General features: G+C 44.5%; 2 protein-coding genes across 13 annotated transcripts in view; one reads left to right on the forward strand and one right to left on the reverse strand.

Moving 5' to 3' along the window:
- Positions 1–11,707, reverse strand: part of BFAR (bifunctional apoptosis regulator) — a 36,189-nt gene extending 24,482 nt beyond the window's left edge. The window contains exons 1-2 of one of the 9 annotated variants that reach the window (XM_045459886.1): positions 11,484–11,558; positions 11,084–11,282 (exon numbers count right to left, since the gene is read on the reverse strand). The gene's annotated coding sequence lies outside the window, so the exon portion shown is untranslated. Of the gene's footprint in view, positions 1–2,404; positions 2,428–11,083 lie in introns of those variants that run through there. The other 8 variants (XM_045459889.1, XM_045459888.1, XM_045459892.1 and 5 more) reach the window with 8 other exon arrangements.
- Positions 11,708–15,299: 3,592 nt separating this feature from the next.
- PARN (poly(A)-specific ribonuclease) overlaps positions 15,300–22,303 on the forward strand; it is a 170,686-nt gene continuing 163,682 nt past the window's right edge. For 2 of the 4 annotated variants that reach the window (XR_006708312.1, XM_045461467.1), the window contains exons 1-5: positions 15,300–15,474; positions 15,922–15,999; positions 17,433–17,512; positions 17,978–18,045; positions 18,130–18,211. Coding sequence is in view for 3 of the 4 variants with exons in the window: in XM_045461467.1 (XP_045317423.1) it covers positions 15,456–15,474; positions 15,922–15,999; positions 17,433–17,512; positions 17,978–18,045; positions 18,130–18,211 (327 nt within the window). In the remaining variant the exon portion in view is untranslated. Of the gene's footprint in view, positions 15,475–15,921; positions 16,000–17,432; positions 17,513–17,977; positions 18,046–18,129; positions 18,212–22,303 lie in introns of those variants that run through there. The other 2 variants (XM_045461468.1, XM_045461469.1) reach the window with 2 other exon arrangements.

Below are 22,303 nucleotides of genomic sequence, written 5' to 3' on the forward strand. Positions count from 1 at the left end.
CTCACAGTTCGTGAGCTCAAGCCCCGTGTCAGGCTCTGTGCTGACAGTGCCGAGCCTGCCTGGGATTCTCCCTCTCTCTGCCCCTCCCCTGCTTGGGCTCTCTCTCTCAAAATAAATAAACTTAAATAATAAAAATAAAAAATAAATAAAAATAAAATTTGAGGTGCCTGGGTGGCTCAGTCAGTTAAGCGTCTGACTCGATTTTAGTTCAGATCATGACCTCATGGTTTGTGAGTTCGAGCCCCACATCAGGCTCCAACTGTCAGTGTGGAGAGTGTACTCTTTTTCTCTCTCAAAATAAACTAAAAAAAAAAAACAATTTTTTTTAATCTTAAAAAAAAAGCTGTTCTTTTTGGAAGAAAGAGTTCAAATAAATATTCTTAATGACAAACTCTAAATCATTTCTGATCATCATATTTACTTATTAGTTGTATGTTTAGTAACACTAAAAAAATTCCTAAATGCTTTCCTATAGGCAGTCCCTTCACATTGCTAAGTGGGAGATCTTATGCAGATTTTTAGAAAAAGGAATCATTTGCATAAGGTAGTTCCTTTATCTGGCTAATATTGATTAAACAACTGCCACGAGGGGGCCATTATCCCAGGAAATAAATAACTGAAACACTGCTATTAACTGAGCTGGGCACTGGGCTTGCCTTCTAGGTACATTCAGGATCTCATCAGGATTCAGTGTCAGAGGAAAGATCCCAAGTGAAGGAGGGGCAGGGGAGGGGTCAGGAAAGATGGGCCGGACTCAGTGCCTTCGTGGGGAGCAGTGAGTGACCCAGAGCTACCGGTCTGATATGGGGTCGTGTGTGCCTAGGTAATGAGAGGTGGGCCAATGGGAGCAGAGAAAGGTTTCAGAGGCAATGGGATCAGCAAAGCGGTGCCAGAGAATGATAAATCTCCTCAGGAAGGAGGGACGGCCTAGGACATCCTAGAAGTAAAATGTTTCATCACTTCTGGGACTGAGGGGATAAAGAGGGAAAACAGCACAAGAATGACAAGTTATAAAGAAAGGGATCGATGCTATCTGAGGGCTGTTAAAGAAATAACTTACAGGCTCTGGGAACGAGAGAGAAGAAAGACCAAAGAAGCTGGCCAGGTGTCAGAGCTGGGGAGGAAGAGAGGTACCCTTCAGCAAGCCTCAGAGGGAAGGTTAAGTTGAATTTTAGAAAAGGTGAGTTCGAGGTGATGACACGACTCCCAAGTAGGATGTCTAGTGAGCAGCTGGAGGGACCAAACTGCAGCTGGGAGTTAAGAATGAGGCCATTGTACGCACTTGCGAGTAATCTGCAGAGAAATGACAACTTTGTACTGAAATTAGTTTCTCACCAATTAGCCTTTTAAAACTAGAAGGTACCAGTTGTTCCCAGCTTACCGGATCTGAAAGTTTATTTCTCCTGAAAGAAAACAAACCACACGCTGACATCTAAAATGTACTTTTGGGGCGCGTGGGTGGCTCAGTTGGAGCGTCCGACTCTTGACTTCGGCTCAGGTCCTGATCTTGTGGTTCACGAGTTTGAGCAGAGCCTGCTTAGGATTCTGTCTGTCTGTCTCTGCCCCTCCCCTGCTTGCTCTCTCTGTCTCTCACAATAAATTAAAAACTGAAGGGGCGCCTGGGTGGCGCAGTCGGTTAAGCGTCCGACTTCAGCCAGGTCACGATCTCGCGGTCCGTGAGTTCGGGCCCCGCGTCGGGCTCTGGGCTGATGGCTCAGAGCCTGGAGCCTGTTTCCGATTCTGTGTCTCCCTCTCTCTCTGCCCCTCTCCCCCATTCGTGCTCTGTCTCTCTCTGTCCCCCCAAAAAATAAATAAACGTTGAAAAAAAAATTAAAAACTGAAAAAAATAAATCAATAAAACATGTTTTTTAAAATTAAAAAAAAAATTTTAATGTTTATTTTTGAGATAGAGAGAGCACAAGCAGGGGAGGGGAAGAGAGACGGAGACGGAATCCGAAGCAGGATCCAGGCTCCGAGCGGTCAGCACAGTGCCCGACGCGAGGCTCGAACTCACAAGCAGTGAGATCATGACCTGAGCCGCAGTTGGGCGCTCAACCAACTGAGCCACCCAGGTGACCCTAAAGCATATTATTAAGTCGTATTTTGAGAAGCTGAGGTGGTCACTACCTTTGTCTTATGATTGTCTTTAACAAACTAGAAACGGCATGGACTTGGATTACATCTTGGGAATTTTGCTAGTTTCAGCTTCCCCTAAATCCAAAATGTGAAAGCGAACAGAGAAAAGAGTCCACATCTTAACCAGATTCAGTTGATCTTTTCTGCTATTTCTGTCTGCATTTGGGTCACTTCCCTGAGGGAAAACAGCACTTTCAGGGGAAGAAAGTGCTCTTCAGGGATAAAACACAGTTCAAACCCTGAACTTCCAAGGTGTGGGTCAACACACCCTCCCGCACTGGCAATGACTGAAGGCCTCTTGGGAGCACAGCGTTCCCAAGGATGTTTACAGATGTTCTGTATAAACTTGGCCCATGGCAGCAGCAGTGAGAGGCTCTGCTGGCTCTGAGTTCCTGTACAAGTAAGCACACATGAGAACATCCCTGTAGCCTGCTGCCCGCCCCCCCCCGCCCCCTCCCGGTCTGGAAGGCCTCAGAGAGGACGCTGGGGGGGTGGGGGGAACGTAGGTAGGACTGGGGGAGGAGATTCATTCCCTTTTCCAACTCCTGTGCCTGGTCCACACGGATACACTGTGGTTTGTGTTTAAGCATCACGGGAAATGACAAGTGTTAATTATCTAGCTCAAAGCTAAAGGGGAAGAATGCCTGAGTTTGGAAAAGTCTGCAAGACTGCAAACAGAGACAGGATTAAAACGACAGGTTGAACACCGCAGCATTGAAGAGTATAGTAAACCTCTGGGGACTGAGCCACTCTGAAGAGCTGTGGTTTCTGGATAAAAACTTGGGTCTTTAACTGATGTCTATAAGGCACGTCAAGAGGTCTGTGCACGCAAAGAAATTATAAGCCAAGCTTGCGGTTGTCCTTATGAGAATGTAATATGAACTCTTGCCTAAAGGAAGTCGATAGGTTTTACTTAATTTTTTAAAGTCCTATTTAAGTAATCTCTACACCCAACGTGGGGCTTGAACTTACAACCCTGAGATCAAGAGTCGCATACTCCTCTAAGCCAGCCTGGCACCCTGGGAAATCTATAGTTTTTATTAGGCTCTCAAGGAGGACCAAGACCAAAATAAGGTTAAAAACTGTTTATCCACTAGGATAAAGATTTTTAAAATGTTCGCCATCCCACTGGTCCTGGAGCGGTCACGATGAACCCAGGTGAGCCTTTCCACAGTGACGTAGCATCACCGTCATGCACTCCCACCCTCTGGGTCCTGGAACAGTCTCAACACCAGTAGTCACCACTCCACTGTGGTGACATCTGGCCTTCAGGCAGGCTTTCACATGCTGTTTCTCTTTCTCCCTCTCTCCCTTTCTCTTGAATTAGGTGCCGGCCTTTAAAAAAAAATCTGATTTCAGGGGCACCTGGCTGGCTCAATTGGTTAAGCGTCTGACTTTGGCTCAGGTCATGATTTCACGGTTCATGAGTTCGAGCCCCGCATCAGGCTCGGCGCTGACAGCACGGGCCTGCTTGGATCCTCATGATCTCCCCCCCCTCTCTCTCTCTGCCCCTCCCTGGCTCTCCCTCCCACTCTCTCTCAAAAATAAACAAACAGGGGTGGCTCCGTCAGTTGAGCACCCGACTCCGGCTCAGGTCATGATCTCGTGGTTTGTGAGTTTGAGCCCCACGTCGGGCTCTGTGCTGACGCCTCGGAGCCTGGAGCCTGCTTCGGATTCTGTGTCTCCCCATCTCTCGGCCCCTCCCCTGCTCATGCTCTATCTCTGTCTCTCAATAATAAATAAATGTTAAAAAAATTAAAAAAAAATTTTTTTTAATGTTTATTTCTGAAACAGAGAGAGACAGAGCATGAGTGGGGGAGGGGCAGAGAGAGAGGGAGACACAGAATCCGAAGCAGGCTCCAGGCTCCCAGTTGTCAGCACAGAGCCTGATGTGGGGCTCGAACTCACAAACTGTGAGATCATGACCTGAGCCGAAGTCAGTCGCTCAACCGACTGAGCCACCCAGGCACCCCTAAAAATTTAAAAAAAAAAATAAACATTAAAAACTTTTTTTAAAAAGGAAAGGATACATGCACCTTTATAAAAAAAAATTTTTTTTTAATTCAAAAAAAATCTGATTTCACATAAAAATGCAGACTCTTGGTTTCTCCTGAAAAAAATCCGATCAAGCAAGACTGGGATTGGATATGGAGTGACAAGAATCATCGCAAGCTGCGTAACTCAGCAGCTGCACTCTTCAGGGAGGGCCTATCTGCTCTGGTTTGCAAGTCCTCATCCACTTGTGTTCCTCCCCAACCTTGGGGGTATTTGCATTTTCGTGACCCCTCCGTAGGTGAGGTCGGCAGAGTCTACTGATGAGCTTATGATGTTTCTGGGTTAACTGGTCTTAGGCTGGTAAGCTTTGGGAGTTCTATCAGCTGAGAGTCTCCCTGTCTCTGGATTTGCTGGCAGGCTGTTTATCATCATTGCTGAGAAAATGATTGCCTCTGAGGTCTTTCACCAAGTTTTCTGAACTATTGCTTCTATTCTGTTACAGACCCTGAGGTCAGACACCCCTATTCGGCAGACTCTGTGTGTGAAAGGCTGTGGGTGAATCGGAGGGCAAGTCTAAAGACTCTAGGTTGGCTTTTTTTCTCATCATTTCCCCAGAGACCTAGGTCAAAATGAATGAAGAGTTTGTGGGCTCTTCTGTGAACCACATATTTAGTGTACAGGCGTTTAAAATGCCTGTTTTAACATTTTGGAGGTATTTACTTCCGGGTTCTGAGAAACTGTAATTACACCACATTTTTTTTCCTTCTGTTTACTTGTATCATATAACAATGATGTATACTTCTCAGTTTTAAAGTCAGATGACACGTTCTGAGTCCCCTCCCTTCACTACTTATGAGCCATGAGACTGTGGGCGAATTACTCCCTCTCTCCGAGTCTCACATGCGCATATATAAGGCATGGGGTTCCCACTCCGACCTCACAGGGCTGTAGTGAGCATTAAGGAGACGCGTGTGAGCACCAGCACAAAGGGAGTATTCAGTAACTGTGGTCTCTTCTTCCACATCACACTTCCCAAACCGTCCAAGTGAGGAATCCCAAAAGCTGTTCGCATGCTCAGGCCATATAATCAACAACTTATTCTGACATCTCATCAATGTAACTTTTAAATGTTTATTTTTTTGGAGACAGAGAGAGAGGGAGAGAGGGAGAGATCGGGAGTGGGGGAGGGGCAGAGAGACAGGGAGACAAAGAATCCCAAGCAGGCTTCCCACAGTCAGCGCAGAGCCCTTTGCGGGGCTCGAACCCACGAACCGTGAGATCATGACGGGAGCTGAAACCAAGAGGCAGATGCTTAACCGACTGAGCCACCTAGGTGCCCCTCAGCAATGTAACTTTTAGAAACACCTGGAGAAATATTATTTCCTGAGGAAAACGCCATCTCTAAAATTTCAGGGTCAAGAAATGGCATAAAGTCTTAGAAAACACGACATGAACCAACTGGGTCATTGAGCTTTTCTAAAATGTTCACGGGTCAGCTGTTGGCACAACTGACAGGAAACAATTATTACAGCGTCACGACTTGGGCAACTGCAAGAGCTCTAGCACTGGAACCTTTTCCGTGTTTCCGCAAGAAACACCTAACTGACATGGTACAGTTATCTGAAAAATCTAGGAAGGAAACAAAAGGACTGGAATACCATATCCCAGCTATTCTGTGTGATTAAAGAACTGGCAATAAATGTGGCCATTTGCTCCCTCGGAAGGAAAACTGTTTGATTTGGTCAAGTACCGATCTGTAGAATCATCTAGAGGAAGTGGTGGAAGGAGGTGGTGTCACTGCCATTAACTGATTCTTTAGTCACCCCGAGGTCAATTAATACAGTAATTGTCATTGAGTTCAAAGAAGAATGCATTCATAATGAGTTTATTTATTTATTTTTTTAATTATTTATTTTTTTTAACGTTTATTTATTTTTGGGACAGAGAGAGACAGAGCATGAACGGGGGAGGGGCAGAGAGAGAGGGAGACACAGAATCAGAAGTAGGCTCCAGGCTCCGAGCCATCCGCTCAGAGCCTGACGCGGGGCTCAAACTCACGGACCGTGAGATCGTGACCTGAGCCGAAGTTCGGATGCCCAACCGACTGAGCCACCCAGGCGCCCCTCATAATGAGTTTAAATGGAGGATTTTTATACCTCAGCTTATAAAGACTGCATGCAATGAATCACTAAATACTACTCCTGAAACCAAAGCTATGCTACATATTAACAGACTTGAATTTAAATAAATGAAATAAAGATGTCACGTAGTGATAGTTAACTCTTTAGAAGTCATAATCTTCAAACTACTCTGTTCAGTGACATATAATTATGGTTCTACCTTTTTGTTCAACAAGACGTTTATTGTGACAATAATACATACCTAATGTTTTAGGAGTAATCTTTCGGAGGACTAATTTATTGGGATTCTAACCTGAAAAGAGGATCTCAATCACTACTTAGCAAAGATGTTTCCCTGCAAGAATAAAAAGATTTTGCCTTTATATCGTCTTTTAACTAGGTCATTTACTTCTCTTCATTACATATTACCTGACAGCAAAGAAGAATGACAATCACTAGCATCTACTGAGAGCTTATCATGTGAAAGATGATCCTATGAGATAATTATTGCTCTCATCTCCACTTTACAGATGAGAAAATGGAGGCCTAGTTAATAGAGGACAGAGCCAGGTTTTAAAGCATGGTCTGACTTCTGGGGCACCTGGGTGGCTCAGTCGGTTGAGCATCCGACTTCAGGTCAGGTCATGATCTCACAGTTCGTTGAGTTCGAGCCCCGCGTCGGGTTCTGTGCTGACAGCTCAGAGCCTGGAGCCTGCTTCGGATTTTATGTCTCCCTCTCTCTCTGCCCCTCCCCTGCTCATGCTCTGTCTCTCTCTCTCTCTCTGTCAAAAATAATTAAACATTAAAAAAAAATTAAAAAAAAATTTAAACCATGGTCTGACTTAAAGCCTGACCTCATAGCACTACATTATTCCAATAAGGTAACCAATACGTTATTGGTTCAAAGGACTAATTGGCCCCTCTATCCTGCTACTACAAAAGCTGAGAAATCCAAACTGCAGAAAATAAACCAGGAAGGGACAACACCACTGCATTTCGGAACATGAACTCTGGCTCAATGAGCATGGTGTTGCGTGAGACAAGCAGACGCAGTCACAAGAGAAACTGGGGTGAAGGGTGCTGGGTGGCTCGGTTGAGCATTAAAAACTCTTGATTTCTTTTTTTTTTTTTTTTTTTTTTTTTAAATTTTTTTTTTCAACGTTTATTTATTTTTGGGACAGAGAGAGACAGAGCATGAACGGGGGAGGGGCAGAGAGAGAGGGAGACACAGAATCGGAAACAGGCTCCAGGCTCTGAGCCATCAGCCCAGAGCCTGACGCGGGGCTCGAACTCCCAGACCGCGAGATCGTGACCTGGCTGAAGTCGGACGCTCAACCGACTGCGCCACCCAGGCGCCCCAAAACTCTTGATTTCTTGATTTCAGCTCAGGTCACAATCCCAGGGTGGTGGGATCGAGCCCTGCGTCTGACTCTGTGCTGACCGTGGAGTCTGCTTAAAATTCTATCTCTCTCTCCCCACCCCACCCCACCATTCTCCCTCTCCCCCACTAGCACTCTCTAAAAGTTAACAGAAAGAAGGAAAGAAAGAAAGAAAGAAATAGGGATGTGAGGGGTGCCTGGCTGGCTCAGTTGGAACAGTGTATGACTCTTGATCCTGGGGTGGTGAGTTCGAGCCCTATGTTGGGCATAGAGATTCCTTGCATAAACTGAAAAAAAAAAAAAAAAAAAAAAAAAAAAAAGAAAGAAAGGAAGAAAGAAAGAAATAGTGGTGAGAGTAGTTGGGAACTCCCTTATTTCTGGCACCCCAGGTCTACTTCTGGGGACACCACTATAAACACAAGTAGAATACTACAGACATTTTAAATGTCCAAAGAGTGAACACACATTTCTAGCGACTATGAAATGAAATGTGCCCAAATGCAAGCAAGGCAAAGGCCATACATGGCAAAAATAAGAGAATATTGTGTACACCTCTTGTAGGTGGCAGAAAGTGGCTTTCATGAACACAACAGAAGCACTTCCAGGCTCTTCCCATAAAAAATCTTGTCCAAAAATATTTTCTTTCTGGACGGAGTCAGACATTACTAGGGCAAAGGTAGCTAGCTAGCGCACTGGCTGACGTGCTGCCTGAACTTTGAGACCCCGTGATTCACTGCTCGTGAGGGATGTTGGGCAAGACAAGAGAACACTGAGAAGAGTGTCCTGGCTCTCCCTAGAGACTCTTCTTTTGTTTACGTTATGTGGTGTATATTCAGCGACCTATCCTGTATTAAATGCTGTAGATGTCCAATAACTTGGGATAAAAAAAAAAAAAAACTGATTAGAAACCATACTTTAATTATTGGTTTGAGTAGTCTCTCCTTCTCCAATCAAATTCTGAGCTTCTTGAGATGAGGAACCAAGCCACAGAATTCTATCATCGTATTTGAAGTAGCTGGCAAAAGGATGGGTTCTGGATACTTGTAGATGAAAATCAAATCAGCATATATCTGACTCCCTATCACAGTAATTTCTTAGAACCTCTGACATAATCATCTGAGTTTTGTGAAGCTGAAATGAAAAAGGATATCTGACACAGAGGCTCAAGAATGTACATTTTATTTTATTTTATTTCATTTTATTTTATTATTTCTAAGTAAGTTCCATGCCCAGCATGGAGCCCAACGCAGGGCTTGAATTCATGACCCTGAGGTCAAGACCTGAGCCAAGATCAAGAGTCAGATGCTTGGGGTGCCTGGGTGGCTTAAGTAGTTAAGTGTTTGATTCCAGCTCAGGTCATGATCTCAAAGTTTCATGGGTTCAAGCCCCGTGTCAGGTTCTGTGTGGACAGCTCAGAGCCTGGAGCCTGCTTTGGATTCTGTGTCTCCCTCTCTCTCTGCCCCTCCCTTGCTTGGGCTCTCTCTCAAAAATAAATAAATAAAAAAACCCAAAAAACAAAAAACAAGAGTTGGATGCTTAACCGAAGGAGCCACCCAGGTCCCCCAGAAGTGTACATTTTAAACAAGCCCCTTAGGAGATTCTTAATGCGCACAGAAGTTTGGGAACTAGAGAGTTGTTACATACAAATAAATAAACACGTGTGTGCCTAAATATATGTTTCAGACAAGGTATAGGTAAGGTGTGAACAAAATAAAGTTTAAACAACATTTTCAAGCTCATTTCCTCTACTCTCCAATCTCTCCTCTCTCCAGTGCCTGAATCATCCTGCTGTAGCAAAATTCTGATCAAACATTTCCTTTGCTCAAAACCGTCTTGACCGTGAGAAATTAAAACCCATAGTTGTAAGCTTGTCATTTAAGAATCTTTATGGTCCACAAATCAACAGAACTTTTTAATGAGGTCTTTTGTTTTTGTTTTAAGTAGGTTACATGCCCAATGTGGGGCTTTAACTCATGGCCCTGAGATTAAGAGTCGCATGCACTACAGCTTGAGCCAGCCAGGTACCCCAACACAACTTTTTAAACAAGAGCACATCATAAAAAAACAAAACAAAACAAAAAACAAGATCACAAAGTCTGGAGCCAGAATGATCGATTTCAAATCCCAGCTCACCAATCACTAGTGTGATCTCAGGCAAATCACTTAATCTGTGTGCCTCAGTTTCCTCATCTGTAAAACTGGGATATTAATACTACCTTACTGATGGGGTTGTTGATAGGATTAAATGAGTTAATAATATACACACCGCACTCAGAATAGTGGCCAGCACATTAGTGCAAAGTAAATGTTAGTTATTACTATTATTACAATTATCCCCTACTACTCATCTACTCACACACTACACTTTGGTCCCATCTATTAATTCCTGCTCCTTGGGCATTTTTCTGTCACATTGTTTCCTTCATCTGTAACCCAGCTATGCACCATCCCTGGGTCAAAAGTGTTCAATTGACAAGACCCGAATCACCTGCCACTACAAAGTCTTTAATGGCTAATTCCACTCACACCGAAATTAATCCTTCCTGCCTCTGTGCATTACTGTAACTTTTATTTGTCTGTTTCCTCATCTCCTAGACGGCTATTTCCCCTGAGAGGCTTGTATACTTAAAACGTTATCTTCCCAGGAATGGAGACCTGGGTGTCAAACAGGTCACATTTATTCTCCCTAAGTCTCATATTTCTCATTCATAAGTTCAGGATAATAATATCCACTCTGAAGGAGGTTTAAAATAACAAACTCTATCCATAGGTAGTCAAAGAAGAGTACTGAATAGTGATAGAATGGTTAATAGCTGCCCTTACTGATGTCAGCTACGTTACTGGCGTCAGTGCCAAGCACTGGAGGAGACAGTTTTTCCATCTCGTTTATGGAAACAGGCAGGGAAACGCAGAACACACCATACACCCAGACAGGCTGTTTACAAAACAGCCGGGACAAAAACAAACCAAACTACCTAACTCGCACGTGCGCTCTGCGCCGGCTCTGGGGCGTGTCCGGAGGACAGAGCAAACCTCTTTTCTATTGGCCTTTCAGAGGGTGACATCAAGACCACCCCCAAAGGACCGACCAATGGGCTTTAGCGGGGAGGACCCAACGGCGACAGCTGAGGGCATGACAGTGTCTAACACCTCTCCACCAAAGTTGGGGGGCTGTCTCCTGCCCCGCCAGAGAGCCTCGGCTAGACACAGCCTGATCTTCATTTACCCCTCTTTATATTTTCTTTTAACGAGAACTTTTTGTACAAGTTCCCATTAGAAGCCGTGAGCATGGAATCATAACAGCTGTGTTCTAGCCTAACCCTAGTGCGACTCTGGGGTTTCACTTTCCCTTTTGTGCGCGTCCGTTACCCTGTTTTATAACGGGAGCAATCGTTCCGCGTTAGGGCAGGAACTGCTTCTCCAATCAGACCCGTAGCTCAGTCTAGCACGAACCTGATCAACCCTGGACGCGCAACCAACGGCTGCGGCAGGGGCTCCTGGGGGGCAGGCGTCCCTTCGTTCCACTCCAAAATGTGAGGAAGCGATGCCTCCTCCCTCCCGCCCTGGGGAGGTCTTGGAGCGGTAGGCTCTGACCCTGACCCCTGAGGGGACGCAGGCAAGTCCCGGCGATCCGCCCTGTCGACGTAGGGCTCTCGGGAAAGGACGGGGAAGTTGGCCACGCGAGGGTCCGGGCCCGGTGGCCGAGACCGCGGATGCTTAGGACTCGGGCCTGGGCGAGGAAAGCCCCGCGCACCTGCTTCTCTAACCCGTCCCCCCACAGCCGTCCTCAATACGCCGCCCCGAAATGCAGCCCGGGCCTCCCTTTACCCTTTCCCGCCACGCTGGGGCTTACCACTCTGTTCCTTCCGGGCCCACCCGGCCGCCGCCCGCCTCCCGGACCCCCACGGAAGCAGAGGAAGAGGTGGCCACTTCACTTCCGGAAGTAACCGAAGACTTACTGGGGAGAAGAGTGCCCCGGCCCACGACCATAGAGGAGAAGCCGCACTCTTCTCCCAGCCCTCTCAACCCCGCGACCTCCCCGCTGCCTAGAGCGGCCACTCCCCGGCCGAGGATTTCGGCGCATGCGTGCCACCGCCGGTCCCGCCCGTTCCTCTCTAGAAATAAACTCGGGGCCACGGTGGCGTTACACCCAGAGGGTGAGGCGGTTGTCTGCTTCAGGTTCTCTTGGGAGGTTGTCTCTGTCTGGAGGAAACAGCTTTACCCAGAACTTAAATAAGACCGCACTGTACTCTCCACAAAGATTTTTTTTGCAGAAAATCCCAGGACTTTGGCGGAAGTTCTCTTTGTAGTGTTAAGAACGGGAATTAAAGTGACTTTATGAACGTTTTTTTCTTCCATTGTCTCGGGGCGTTGAGAATTCATGCTGGGTATTTTTAAACCACTGGCCTGGAGTTTGTTAAACTGATCATTTAGAGTGACATTTTTTTTTCTAACATAACAGATTGGCAAGGAATTAAAAGCCTGGTCCTATGCTAGGGCAGGCAGTGTGTGAACTCATTTTCTGGAGGGTAGTTTGTGTCAGTGTCAGTGTGTATGTGTGTGTGATACGACATAAAATTTACCATTTTAACCATTTTTAAGTGTACAGTTTAGTGGCATTCAGTACTTTCACGTAGTTGTACATCTATCATCAGCATCCATCTCCAGGACTTTTTCACGTTAGCAAACTGGAAATCCATGCTCATTAAACATTTCCAACCCGCACTTTCTCTCCAGCCTCTGGGAACCACCTTTCGACCTTATGTCTTGTCAATGTGACTTCGCTAGGTACTTCACGTGAGTGGCATCATACTGTATTTGCCTTTTTGTGACTGGTTTATTTCACTTAGCATAATATCCTTAAGGTTTATCTACCTTGTAACGTGTCAGAATGTCCTTCCTTTGTAAGGCTTGATAACATTCCATTCTAAGTATATACAACTTTTTGTTTATCTGTTAACGGACACTGGGTTGTTTCCACCCTTCGGCTATTGTGAATAGTGCTACTAAGAACATGTATGTGCAAATACCTATTCAAGCCTCTGCTTTGAATATTCTTAGGTGCATGCGCAAAAGTGGAATTGCCGCATTACATGATAATTCTATGTAAAAAATTTTTCAAAATCTCCATACTGTTTTCCACAGCGGCCACACCATTTTAGCTTGCCACCAACAGCACACAAGGGTTTCAGTTTCTCAGTGAAGGGATGTGAAAGGATTGGAAAAAAAGAAAGCTAGCTCTTTCTGCCCACAGGTCCTGTCCCAGTGCTTTAATAGAACCACGCTTTTTTTGCGTCAAAAAAAGGGGAGGGGATGGGAAAGGATATCTCATTACTGTTTTGATTTGTGTTAGTGATGCTGAACATCTTTTCATGTGCTTACTGGTGATTTGTACATCTTTGGGGAAATGTTTATTGAAGACCTTTGACTATTTTTTAATCAGGTTCCTTTTTGTCATTGAATTGTAGGAGTCCTTTATGTATTGTGGATATTAGTCCCTTATCAGATATACAGTTTGCAAATATTTTCTCCCGTTACATGGGTTGCGTTTTCACTTTGATGATAGTATCCTTTCCTGCACAAGTGTCATAAATTTTGATGTCTGATTCATCTATTCTTTTGCTGCCTGTGCTTTGGGTATCATATTTAAATAATAAAATCATTGCCGAATACAATGTGAGGAGGCTTTTGCTTTATGTTTTCTTCTAAGAGTCTTATAGTTTCACCTCTTACATTTAGGTGTTTCATCTATTTTGAGTTAATTTTTTAAAATGTTTATTTATTTCTTTAGAGAGAGAGCGAGCATGTGTGAGCAGGGGAGGGGCAGAGAGAGAGGGAGAGAGACCCAAGCAGGCTCCCCTCTCTCAGTGCAGAGCCCAATGTGGGGCTCAGTCCCACAAACCTTGAGATCATGACCTGAGCTGAAATCAAGTCAGACACCTAACCAACTGAGCCACCCAGGTGCCCATATTTTGAGTTAATTTTTATTTTATATATAAATTTTATTTGGTATAAAGTAAGGATCCAACTTCATTCTCTCCCATGTGGACATCCAGTGTTCCCAACACTATTACTGGCAAGACTGTTCTTTTCCCACCGAGTGATTTCAGCACACTTGTAAATCATATGTCCTTAAATGCAAGGGTTTATTTGGGGGAGGGTCTCTATTTCATTGGTTTCTAGGTTTTTCTTTATGCCAATACCACACTGTTCTGACTACTGTAGCTTTGTAGCAAGTTTTGATATTTATTTATTTAAATTACTTAAATTTTATTTAAATTACTTAAAATTGCTTATTTAAAATTATTTAAATTTCTTAAAATTTAAATTTAAGTGCCATATATGTTTAGTACTTTCTGTATTTGACTTTTTTTCTTTTTTTTAAGTAGACTTCACACCCAGTGTGGAGCCTAAAGCAGGGCTTGAGCTCATGACCGTGAGATGAAGACCTGAGCTGAGATCAAGAGTCTGACACTTAGCTGACTGAACCACCCAGGCACCCCCTGTATTGCACTTTTTGAGCCGAAACAAAAAAAAAAGCAGAGAAATATTTCAAGCCTGAGGTTCGACTACTTATCATATTTTTCTCCTTCCCATTTCCCTGAACTCTAGAATTCACATTTACTCTCTGCTGTTCACATTAAGATAGTTGACATAATTACCTATATGTAAATTTCCACTGAATGAGGCAAGGGAAATGAATTTGTTGAGGGAATTGGTGGGGGAAAATATGGCCAGACTCTTATGTGTTCTTTAGAATATTTAATACTGCATTTTGGTGGAGAAATGGTCATCTTTTTTTTTTTTTTTTTTTTCAAAAAACAGAACGGATTTTGTACTCAATAAATGTCAAAGTAAGGTGTGAACGCAAGGGAATTGTGGCAAGGCACAACTCTAATCCTGTCTTACATTGACGCAGCACTCTACACTTCACAGACATCATCACCTATCCTCAACCCTATTTAGTGGATGAGAAGATCGAGGTTTAGGAATGATGAATACGTTCCGAACCTAATTAATGGCAAAGGTAGCCTTTGAAAGCTGGTCTTCTAACCAACTACATAGTCGGCTTTTGTGAAAGATGAAAGTGAATTCATTCACTTAGCTATGTTTATCGAGCATCTACTGTGTATCGACACCGTTGTAGGCTCTGGGGATCCAGAGTATACTCCAAACCAACCAAACCAAGACTTCATCTATTTTGTTCTCCAGTCCCAGTGGCTAGTGCAGTAGGTCTCAGCTTTGTATTCTCTTCACCTCTCTTAGGTAACCCTCCCTCCAGTTATCCCCCCCCCCCCATTATTTTTATTGCAGCACCGGGCTCTCCCTCTTCATAGCGCTGATTGTGTTTCCAAGTGGCAAGTTTGATACCTGCCTGACTTTCCCCCTTTTCCCCCAAGTTAAGCTCCAAAGGGGCAAAGATTTTGTCTCCTCTGTTCAACACTGTATCCCCACCCGTTTGAGAGCGCCTGGCGCATAATATCGCCAGGAAATATTTGTTCACCAATTGGGCGTCAAGACATGATTATTTCTTAATCTGAACTTGCTGTCCCACGTCTGGCCTCGCAAGTTAGCCCACGTCTTGGCGATTTCCATAGCCACGCCCCTTCTCCAGCCCTGAAGTAGTGAAAAGAGCCCAGGCTGGCCCCGCCCCCGCCGCTGACGCAGACACACGTGACGCGCGCCGGCGCGCGCTGTTTCCGGAAGTCGCCGCCGCGGTCTCCGCCGCTTCTGCCTTCGCTGCTGCTGCGGTCCCAGCGGAACTTTTCGTGTAGAACGGCCGAGGCGGGCCCAGGCGGGGCCGGGGTTCCGGCCACTCTGCAGAATGGAGATAATCAGGAGCAGTGCGTGTCGCGCCGTGCATCACCCCGAGACTCAAGGCCCCCTCACCCGGCCTGCTAGGCCCAGACCAGCGCCGGTGTGCTTGGCGGGGCCTGGGGCTGAAGCATCCCCTCAGGGGTTTGCCTCCCCTGAAGTCTGTGAGCTTTAGGGGGTCTTGTCCCTGCCTTGTCCTGCCTTGTCCTGCCCGGGCGTCCCCCAGGGCTGTGTGCCTCTGTGGCCCGTGCACCCTCGGGGCTGGTCTTCCTCCGGCCCGCGCACCCACTGGGGACTTGATCCCTCCCACCATGCACCCCTCGGGGACTTGATACTCTGTCTTGTTTATCCCTCTAGGACTTGTCCTCCTCCCGCCTGAGGCCTCAGGATCTTCCCAGCCCTTCCCTTTCCCATTAGGAGCTCTTGGGCAGGAAGCCCGGCCACCGGTTCTGAGCCTCTTCTCGGTTTCTCCGCAGATTTTAAGAGTAATCTTCAAAAAGTGTACCAGGCCATAGAGGAGGCCGACTTCTTCGCCATCGATGGGGAGTTTTCAGGTATCCCTCGCTTGCAAGCTGGGGGCTAGCGATGCATAGCCAAGGCTCCTCGTGACCCTCTGACTCCCCGACCCCCTCCCCCCCCCCCCCCCACTGCTACCTGCCGGCCCCTCCTGTTTGTGGCCTTGGGCGTTGGTTATACGAGTCTCAACGATTTCTCTTAAGCGTTTCAGTGGCATGGGAGACGTGCACTGGGTTTGTGAGGGTTACAGATAGAGATTATGGTTTTGGTGCAGCTTAAAACTGACATGCACGTGGTAGGGTAAAGGTCAGGCTTTTTTGTGCGTATGATAAAATATACATCACTAAAATTTACTGTTTTATTTTTTCTAAAGATTTTATTATTTTTTAAGTAATCTCTGTACTCAGGGTGAGACTCGAACTTACAACCCCGGAGATAGTCACAGGCTCCACCAAGTGAGCCAGCCAGGTTCCCCTAAAATCTTACTATTTTAACCATCTTTAAGTGGTTTTACAGTTCAGTGGCATTAAGCACATTCACATTGTCTTGCACCCATCTCCAAAACTTTTCCATTTTATCAAACTGGTATTCTGCTAATTGGACAGTAACTCCATTTTTCCCTCCCCACTGCCTCTGGCAGCCATTATTTCTGTCTTCTATGAATTTGACTGTTCTAGGCACTTCCTGTAAGTGGAATCATCCGATATTTTTCCTTTATGACTGACTTTAGCGTCAGGCTCTTGGAGGTAATGAAGGTTTTCCTTTATGCATTAATGGAAGTGTTCATTGCCTACCTCCGCATGGGTGTATATGTGTGTGTAATGCTTTACCAACACTTACAGGTGCAAAGTTTTTTTCTCCCCCTTTGGATGAAAGACTAATTTCTGAGTTTTTGAAGTCAATGTGAACAACTGCTATAGATAGCCACTTTTGCTAGCAGATTTTATATGTTAAAAACACTTCAGACCTTTCTACAGGAAATATGTTCCTTACCTTTAAGCATGAAGCGTTTAGCTGGAGTCAGTTCACTGAGAAGCTGCGTTTTCACCAGAAATAAGTTTTCTCTTTGACCTTCAAAATTCCTTTGTCGTGTATAGATCTTTCTCCAAACTGTTAACCAAGACTTGTACTCTAGCAATAATATACGTCATGATTCCTTGATGTCTGATTATGCTTTAATCCTTTTGAAAGCAGAAAACTTAATTAATTATAGAGATTGCTTTCTTAAGTCATTACTGTGTTTTGAAACCTATTTTAGACCCTGGAACTGGGTCTAAATTGAAGCATTTACATCTCTGAATTCGTTATTACAGAGTTCAGCTTGGTGGCCAGTGAAATTAATACTAATTTTGAAAAAGTAAAGTAAGGAGTGCTTTCAAGTAATCTTAATTCATAAGAAAATAAAATTACACAGCCTTTGAATAGTTGACCTTTTTATATTGTGTTTAAATTTTTTATTTATTAAAATTAGGAATCAGTGATGGACCTTCAGTCACTGCATTAACAAATGGTTTTGACACTCCAGAAGAAAGGTATCAGAAGCTTAAAAAAGTAAGTGAAAATCTTTTCTCCCCCCACGTTGGTCTTCCTTATGTTGAATCGTAAAGAAACGTTGTCATAAACTTGCACGTTAACTTCTCTACCCCAGCTGTGATATGATATTTTAGTGATGTTAAAAAACAACAGCAAAAATAATTGTTTGCTGGAAAACATTTGGGGAAGGTTTAGTATTTCCATTGTTAATTTGATTGATAGGAAATATGATGGGGTGATAGTAATCATTTGCAGATCGGCCTACTGTGATGCTCTGGTTGGTGGATAGGTGGTTAATCAGGAAAAATATTAAGAAGCCTTTATAACTTAACGCTTCTGACACAAAAGGTGTAGCCTGTTGTAATCGGAAGTATTCTGCTAAAAGTCCAATTGAGTAGTTAGAAACCCCACCTGACTGAGTGTACTCTTGTCACATTGAATATACAGCACTGATTTGACAGGTGTTTTGTTTCTCTTTTCCAGCATTCCATGGACTTTTTGCTGTTTCAGTTTGGCCTTTGCACTTTTAAGTATGACTACACAGATTCAAAGTAGGTTGTTTTAACAAGCAGTGGATTTCTTTTCTCGTGCTATAATGTAGCCCACTAAGTCCCCTTTTATCTTATTTCCCCCAGGTATATAACGAAGTCATTTAACTTCTATGTTTTCCCGAAACCCTTCAATAGATCCTCGCCAGATGTCAAGTTTGTTTGTCAGGTTGGTAGCAGAATTGATTTTCTTCTGTTATGAATTGTTGATGAGGCAGTAACGTGGAATCAGAATTCTTTTTTTTTTTTTTTTTTTTTTTTTAAATTTTTTTTTTTTCCAACGTTTATTTATTTTTGGGACAGAGAGAGACAGAGCATGAACGGGGGAGGGGCAGAGAGAGAGGGAGACACAGAATCGGAAACAGGCTCCAGGCTCTGAGCCATCAGCCCAGAGCCTGACGCGGGGCTCGAACTCACGGACCGTGAGATCGTGACCTGGCTGAAGTCGGACGCTTAACCCACTGCGCCACCCAGGCGCCCCAGAATTCTTTTTTAAAATTCGGTTCTACTACTACCTTTGGGCTTTCGGCAAGCCATTCCGCCTCTCTGACTTGTAGTTTTAGGGTTGTGAATGAACAACACTGCTGTCTTCCTCTTTGCTTCAGAATCAAGGGATAAGAGCAAGAAACAGGCAGATGGAAACCAGAACACGAGGTGTATTGTGAGCAAAGCTGACTTTGGGAACATGGCTTTGTTGGGGACTTTTAATGTCTGGCCCCTGATTTGAACCCATAGATCTGGTCCTTCAGGCTTCTTCCCACCCCTTTATCTTTGTTTCCATCTCTAAGGGTGGAGCTTTATTTTCCAGAGGAATAAGTATGTGTGTATCTCGTTTAAAAAGAGAGAACCCAATTGGGATGAGCACTGGGTGTTGTATGTAAGCCAGTTTGATAATAAATTGTATTAAAAAAATAATAAATAAAAAGAGAGAACCCAGAAGGGGCTACACTGCATACATATGCTTATTTCTTTTTCCCAAGTTTCCCAGTTAGGAAAAAGAGTCCACGGTTTGCCCCTGAGGAGGAGAGGGCATACTTTCTGAGCCAAGGTAAGGATACAGGGAGGTTTCCCTTTAGAACATCACCTTTAGAATTGGAACCCATCTGTTTGACACTAAATATCAGTTTCCTCTTCCTGTATTCTTTTTTTTTTTTTTTATAAATTTTTTTTTTAATTTTTTTTTCAACGTTTATTTTATTTTTGGGACAGAGAGAGACAGAGCATGAACGGGGGAGGGGCAGAGAGAGAGGCAGACAAAGAATCGGAAACAGGCTCCAGGCTCTGAGCCATCAGCCCAGAGCCTGACGCGGGGCTTGAACTCACGGACCGCGAGATCGTGACCTGGCTGAAGTCGGACGCTTAACCGACTGCGCCACCCAGGCGCCCCTCCTCTTCCTGTATTCTTAATAATCTGTGATAGTGATAAGGAGGGTGTAAAAAAGCTGTGTAGTATATGGAAATGTGATTAGGGCTGAGGGTCGATCTTGTTTTCCCTTCCAATCTTGTGTCCTCGCTTCTCTCCGGGTGGCATCATTAGTTCATTGAGTCTTGCCATCCTTCCCTTCTCCTCCACGTAAGTAGGAACACAGCTGGGAAAGCCTGGGGGGTAGGCTTCTGAGTGACTGAGCCGTACCAGATTCTTTGTGTACTATGGCAAGAGAGAAACAAGTGAAATAATGAGTTATTCATATGTCTGGGGCTGAAGAGAAAAGGTGAAGGCAGTTTTGGTCTTGTAACCTGGCTTCTCAAATTACCAAGTAGGCCTTTATTCAGCAATTGGTTGATAACTACTTAACAATTCCCTTAGTAGGGGATACTAATGAGACAGTATTTATAGATTCTAAAGTTTTCCAGCGGTACCAGGAGAAGACAGAAATGTAAGTGGGTTCTATGGCTTTAGCCGGGAGTCAGTCAGGCAAAAGTGGACATTGGCCATGAGACACCTTTGGATGATGCTTTGTTCTAAAATGCCACCACAAGTACAGTTATTCTAGGAGACCCACTAGAAGTGGATCAGAAGAATCTACCTGTTGTACAAAGCTATTCTGTGGCTACACCTGGAATATTTAATGCAATCTAGTTGCTAGCCACTCCCTAAAAAAATACGATAGATTTGAACAGGCTAGAGACCCCTGTCTAAAATGGACAATGGGATAAGCATGTTAACAGTGTTTTAGTCTGAAAAAGCAAAGGCAGAGAAAAGATTTACACTCAGTATGAACTTGTTAATTGTTTGGCTGGAGTGAATGATAGTATTTTTGGGGCGTCTGGGTGGCTCAGTCAGTTAAGTGTCCGACTTCGGCTCAAGTCATGATCTCATGGTTCGTGGGTTCGAGCCCTGTGTGGGGCTCTGTGCTCACAGCTCGGAGCCTGGAGCCTGTTTCAGATTCTGTGTCTCCCTCTCTCTGTCTGCCCCTCCCCTGCTCATTCTCTCTCTCTCTCTCTCTCTCTCTCTCAAAAATAAACAAACATTAAGGGGCACCTGGGTGGCTCAGTTGGTTAAGCGGCCGACTTCAGCTCAGGTCATGATCTCGCGGTCTGTGAGGGCTGTGAGTTCAAGCCCCGCGTCAGGCTCTGTGCTGACAGCTCAGAGCCTGGAGCCTGTTTCAGATTCTGTGTCTCCCTCTCTCTGACCCTCCCCCGTTCATGCTCTGTCTCTCTCTGTCTCAAAAATAAATAAATGTTATAAAAAAAAATTTATAAAAACAAAACAAAAACAAACATTAAAAAAATTTTTAAGTGAACAATAATATTTTTGAATTTTCTTTTTTTTGGTTCTCAATCTAGGGTGGTTTCTGTTTTGTTTAAAATTCTTTAAAAGAATTTTTTTTTAATGTTTATTTTTGAGAGAGAGAGAGAGTGAGCAGGGGAGGGGCAGAGAGAGAGACACACACACAGAATGGGAAGCAGGCTCCAGGCTCTGAGCTGTGAGCACAGAGCCCTACACAGGACTTGAACTCACGAACTGCAAGATCATGACCTGAGCTAAAGTTGGATGCTTAACCGACCGAACCACCCAGGAGCCCCTGTTTTGTTTAAAATTCTAAGACTGCAGCACTTGCGTCTTACAAGGAAGTTAGCTTCTTGACTCACAGAGCAGGGTGAAAATTGTGTCTGGTCAAAAACCACTCTTGGAGGGCAGCTGGGTTCACGAGTTCGAGCCCAGCGTCAGGCTCTGCACTGACAGCTCAGAGCCTGGAGCCTGCTTTGGATTCTGGGTCTCCCGCTCTCTTTGCCCCTTCCCTGCTCACACTCTGTCTCTCTGTCTCTCTTTCCCTCTCAAAAATAAACAAAACACTAAAACAAATTTAAAAATTAAAAACAAAACAAAATATGAGATCATGACCTGAGAGCCAAAATCAAGAGTCAGACGTTCAATCCACTGAGACACCCAGGCACCCCCATGTTTCACTTTCAATATGGTATTCAATAAATTACATGACATACTTAATGCCATATTATAAAATGCTTTGTGTTAAATGATTTTGCCCGATAGCAAGCTGACGTAAGTGTTCTGAGCACGCGTAAGATAGGCTAGGCTAAGCTGCGATGTTCAGTGGGTCAGGTATACTAAAAGCAGTTTCAACTTAACACTATTTTCGACTTAGAGTGGGTTTATTGGGGCATGCACCATCGTAAGTGGAAGAAGTTCTGTGTATGTATACATGTATGTAAAAGCTAGAAAAAAGGAGTGAGATGGGGAAGGAGGTGGCACGTAGAAGAGGGTATTAAAAAAAGAAACTCGTTTCTTACTCTAGAGTCAGGAGGAGTGTTTTCATATGTCACAGTCGTTCACGTATTATTGTCAGTGAATTCAACATTTGATGTTCAGCTAGAAAAATGGAGAGAAAGAGATGAAAACAATGTGAATGCCTAAATATAGATGGTTGCCAGAGGGGAAGGAGGTAGGTGGATGGGCAAAGTGGGTGAAGGGGAGTGGAAGGTACAGGCTTCTGGTCATGGAATGAGCAAGTCATGGCAACAAAAGGTACAGCATAGGGAACACAGTCAGTGATGTTGTAATACTTTTGGAGGGTGACACGTGGTAGCTACCCTTGTGAGCACAGCATGACATACATACAGAGATAGTGAATCGCTATGTTGTACATCCGAAACTAGTGTGATATTATATATCAGCGGTACTCAAAAAATTTTTGAAATAACGTAAATACCTGCCATCCCACAGGATGGGTACCTTCCCTGGGAGTGTGTGTGGTTCTCAGTCTGCCCGTTCTTCCATATCCTGCCCAGTGTGTGAGCA

This window comes from Leopardus geoffroyi, chromosome E3 (assembly GCF_018350155.1).
Source record: "Leopardus geoffroyi isolate Oge1 chromosome E3, O.geoffroyi_Oge1_pat1.0, whole genome shotgun sequence".
In the NCBI taxonomy this organism is placed as follows: Eukaryota; Metazoa; Chordata; class Mammalia; order Carnivora; family Felidae; genus Leopardus; species Leopardus geoffroyi.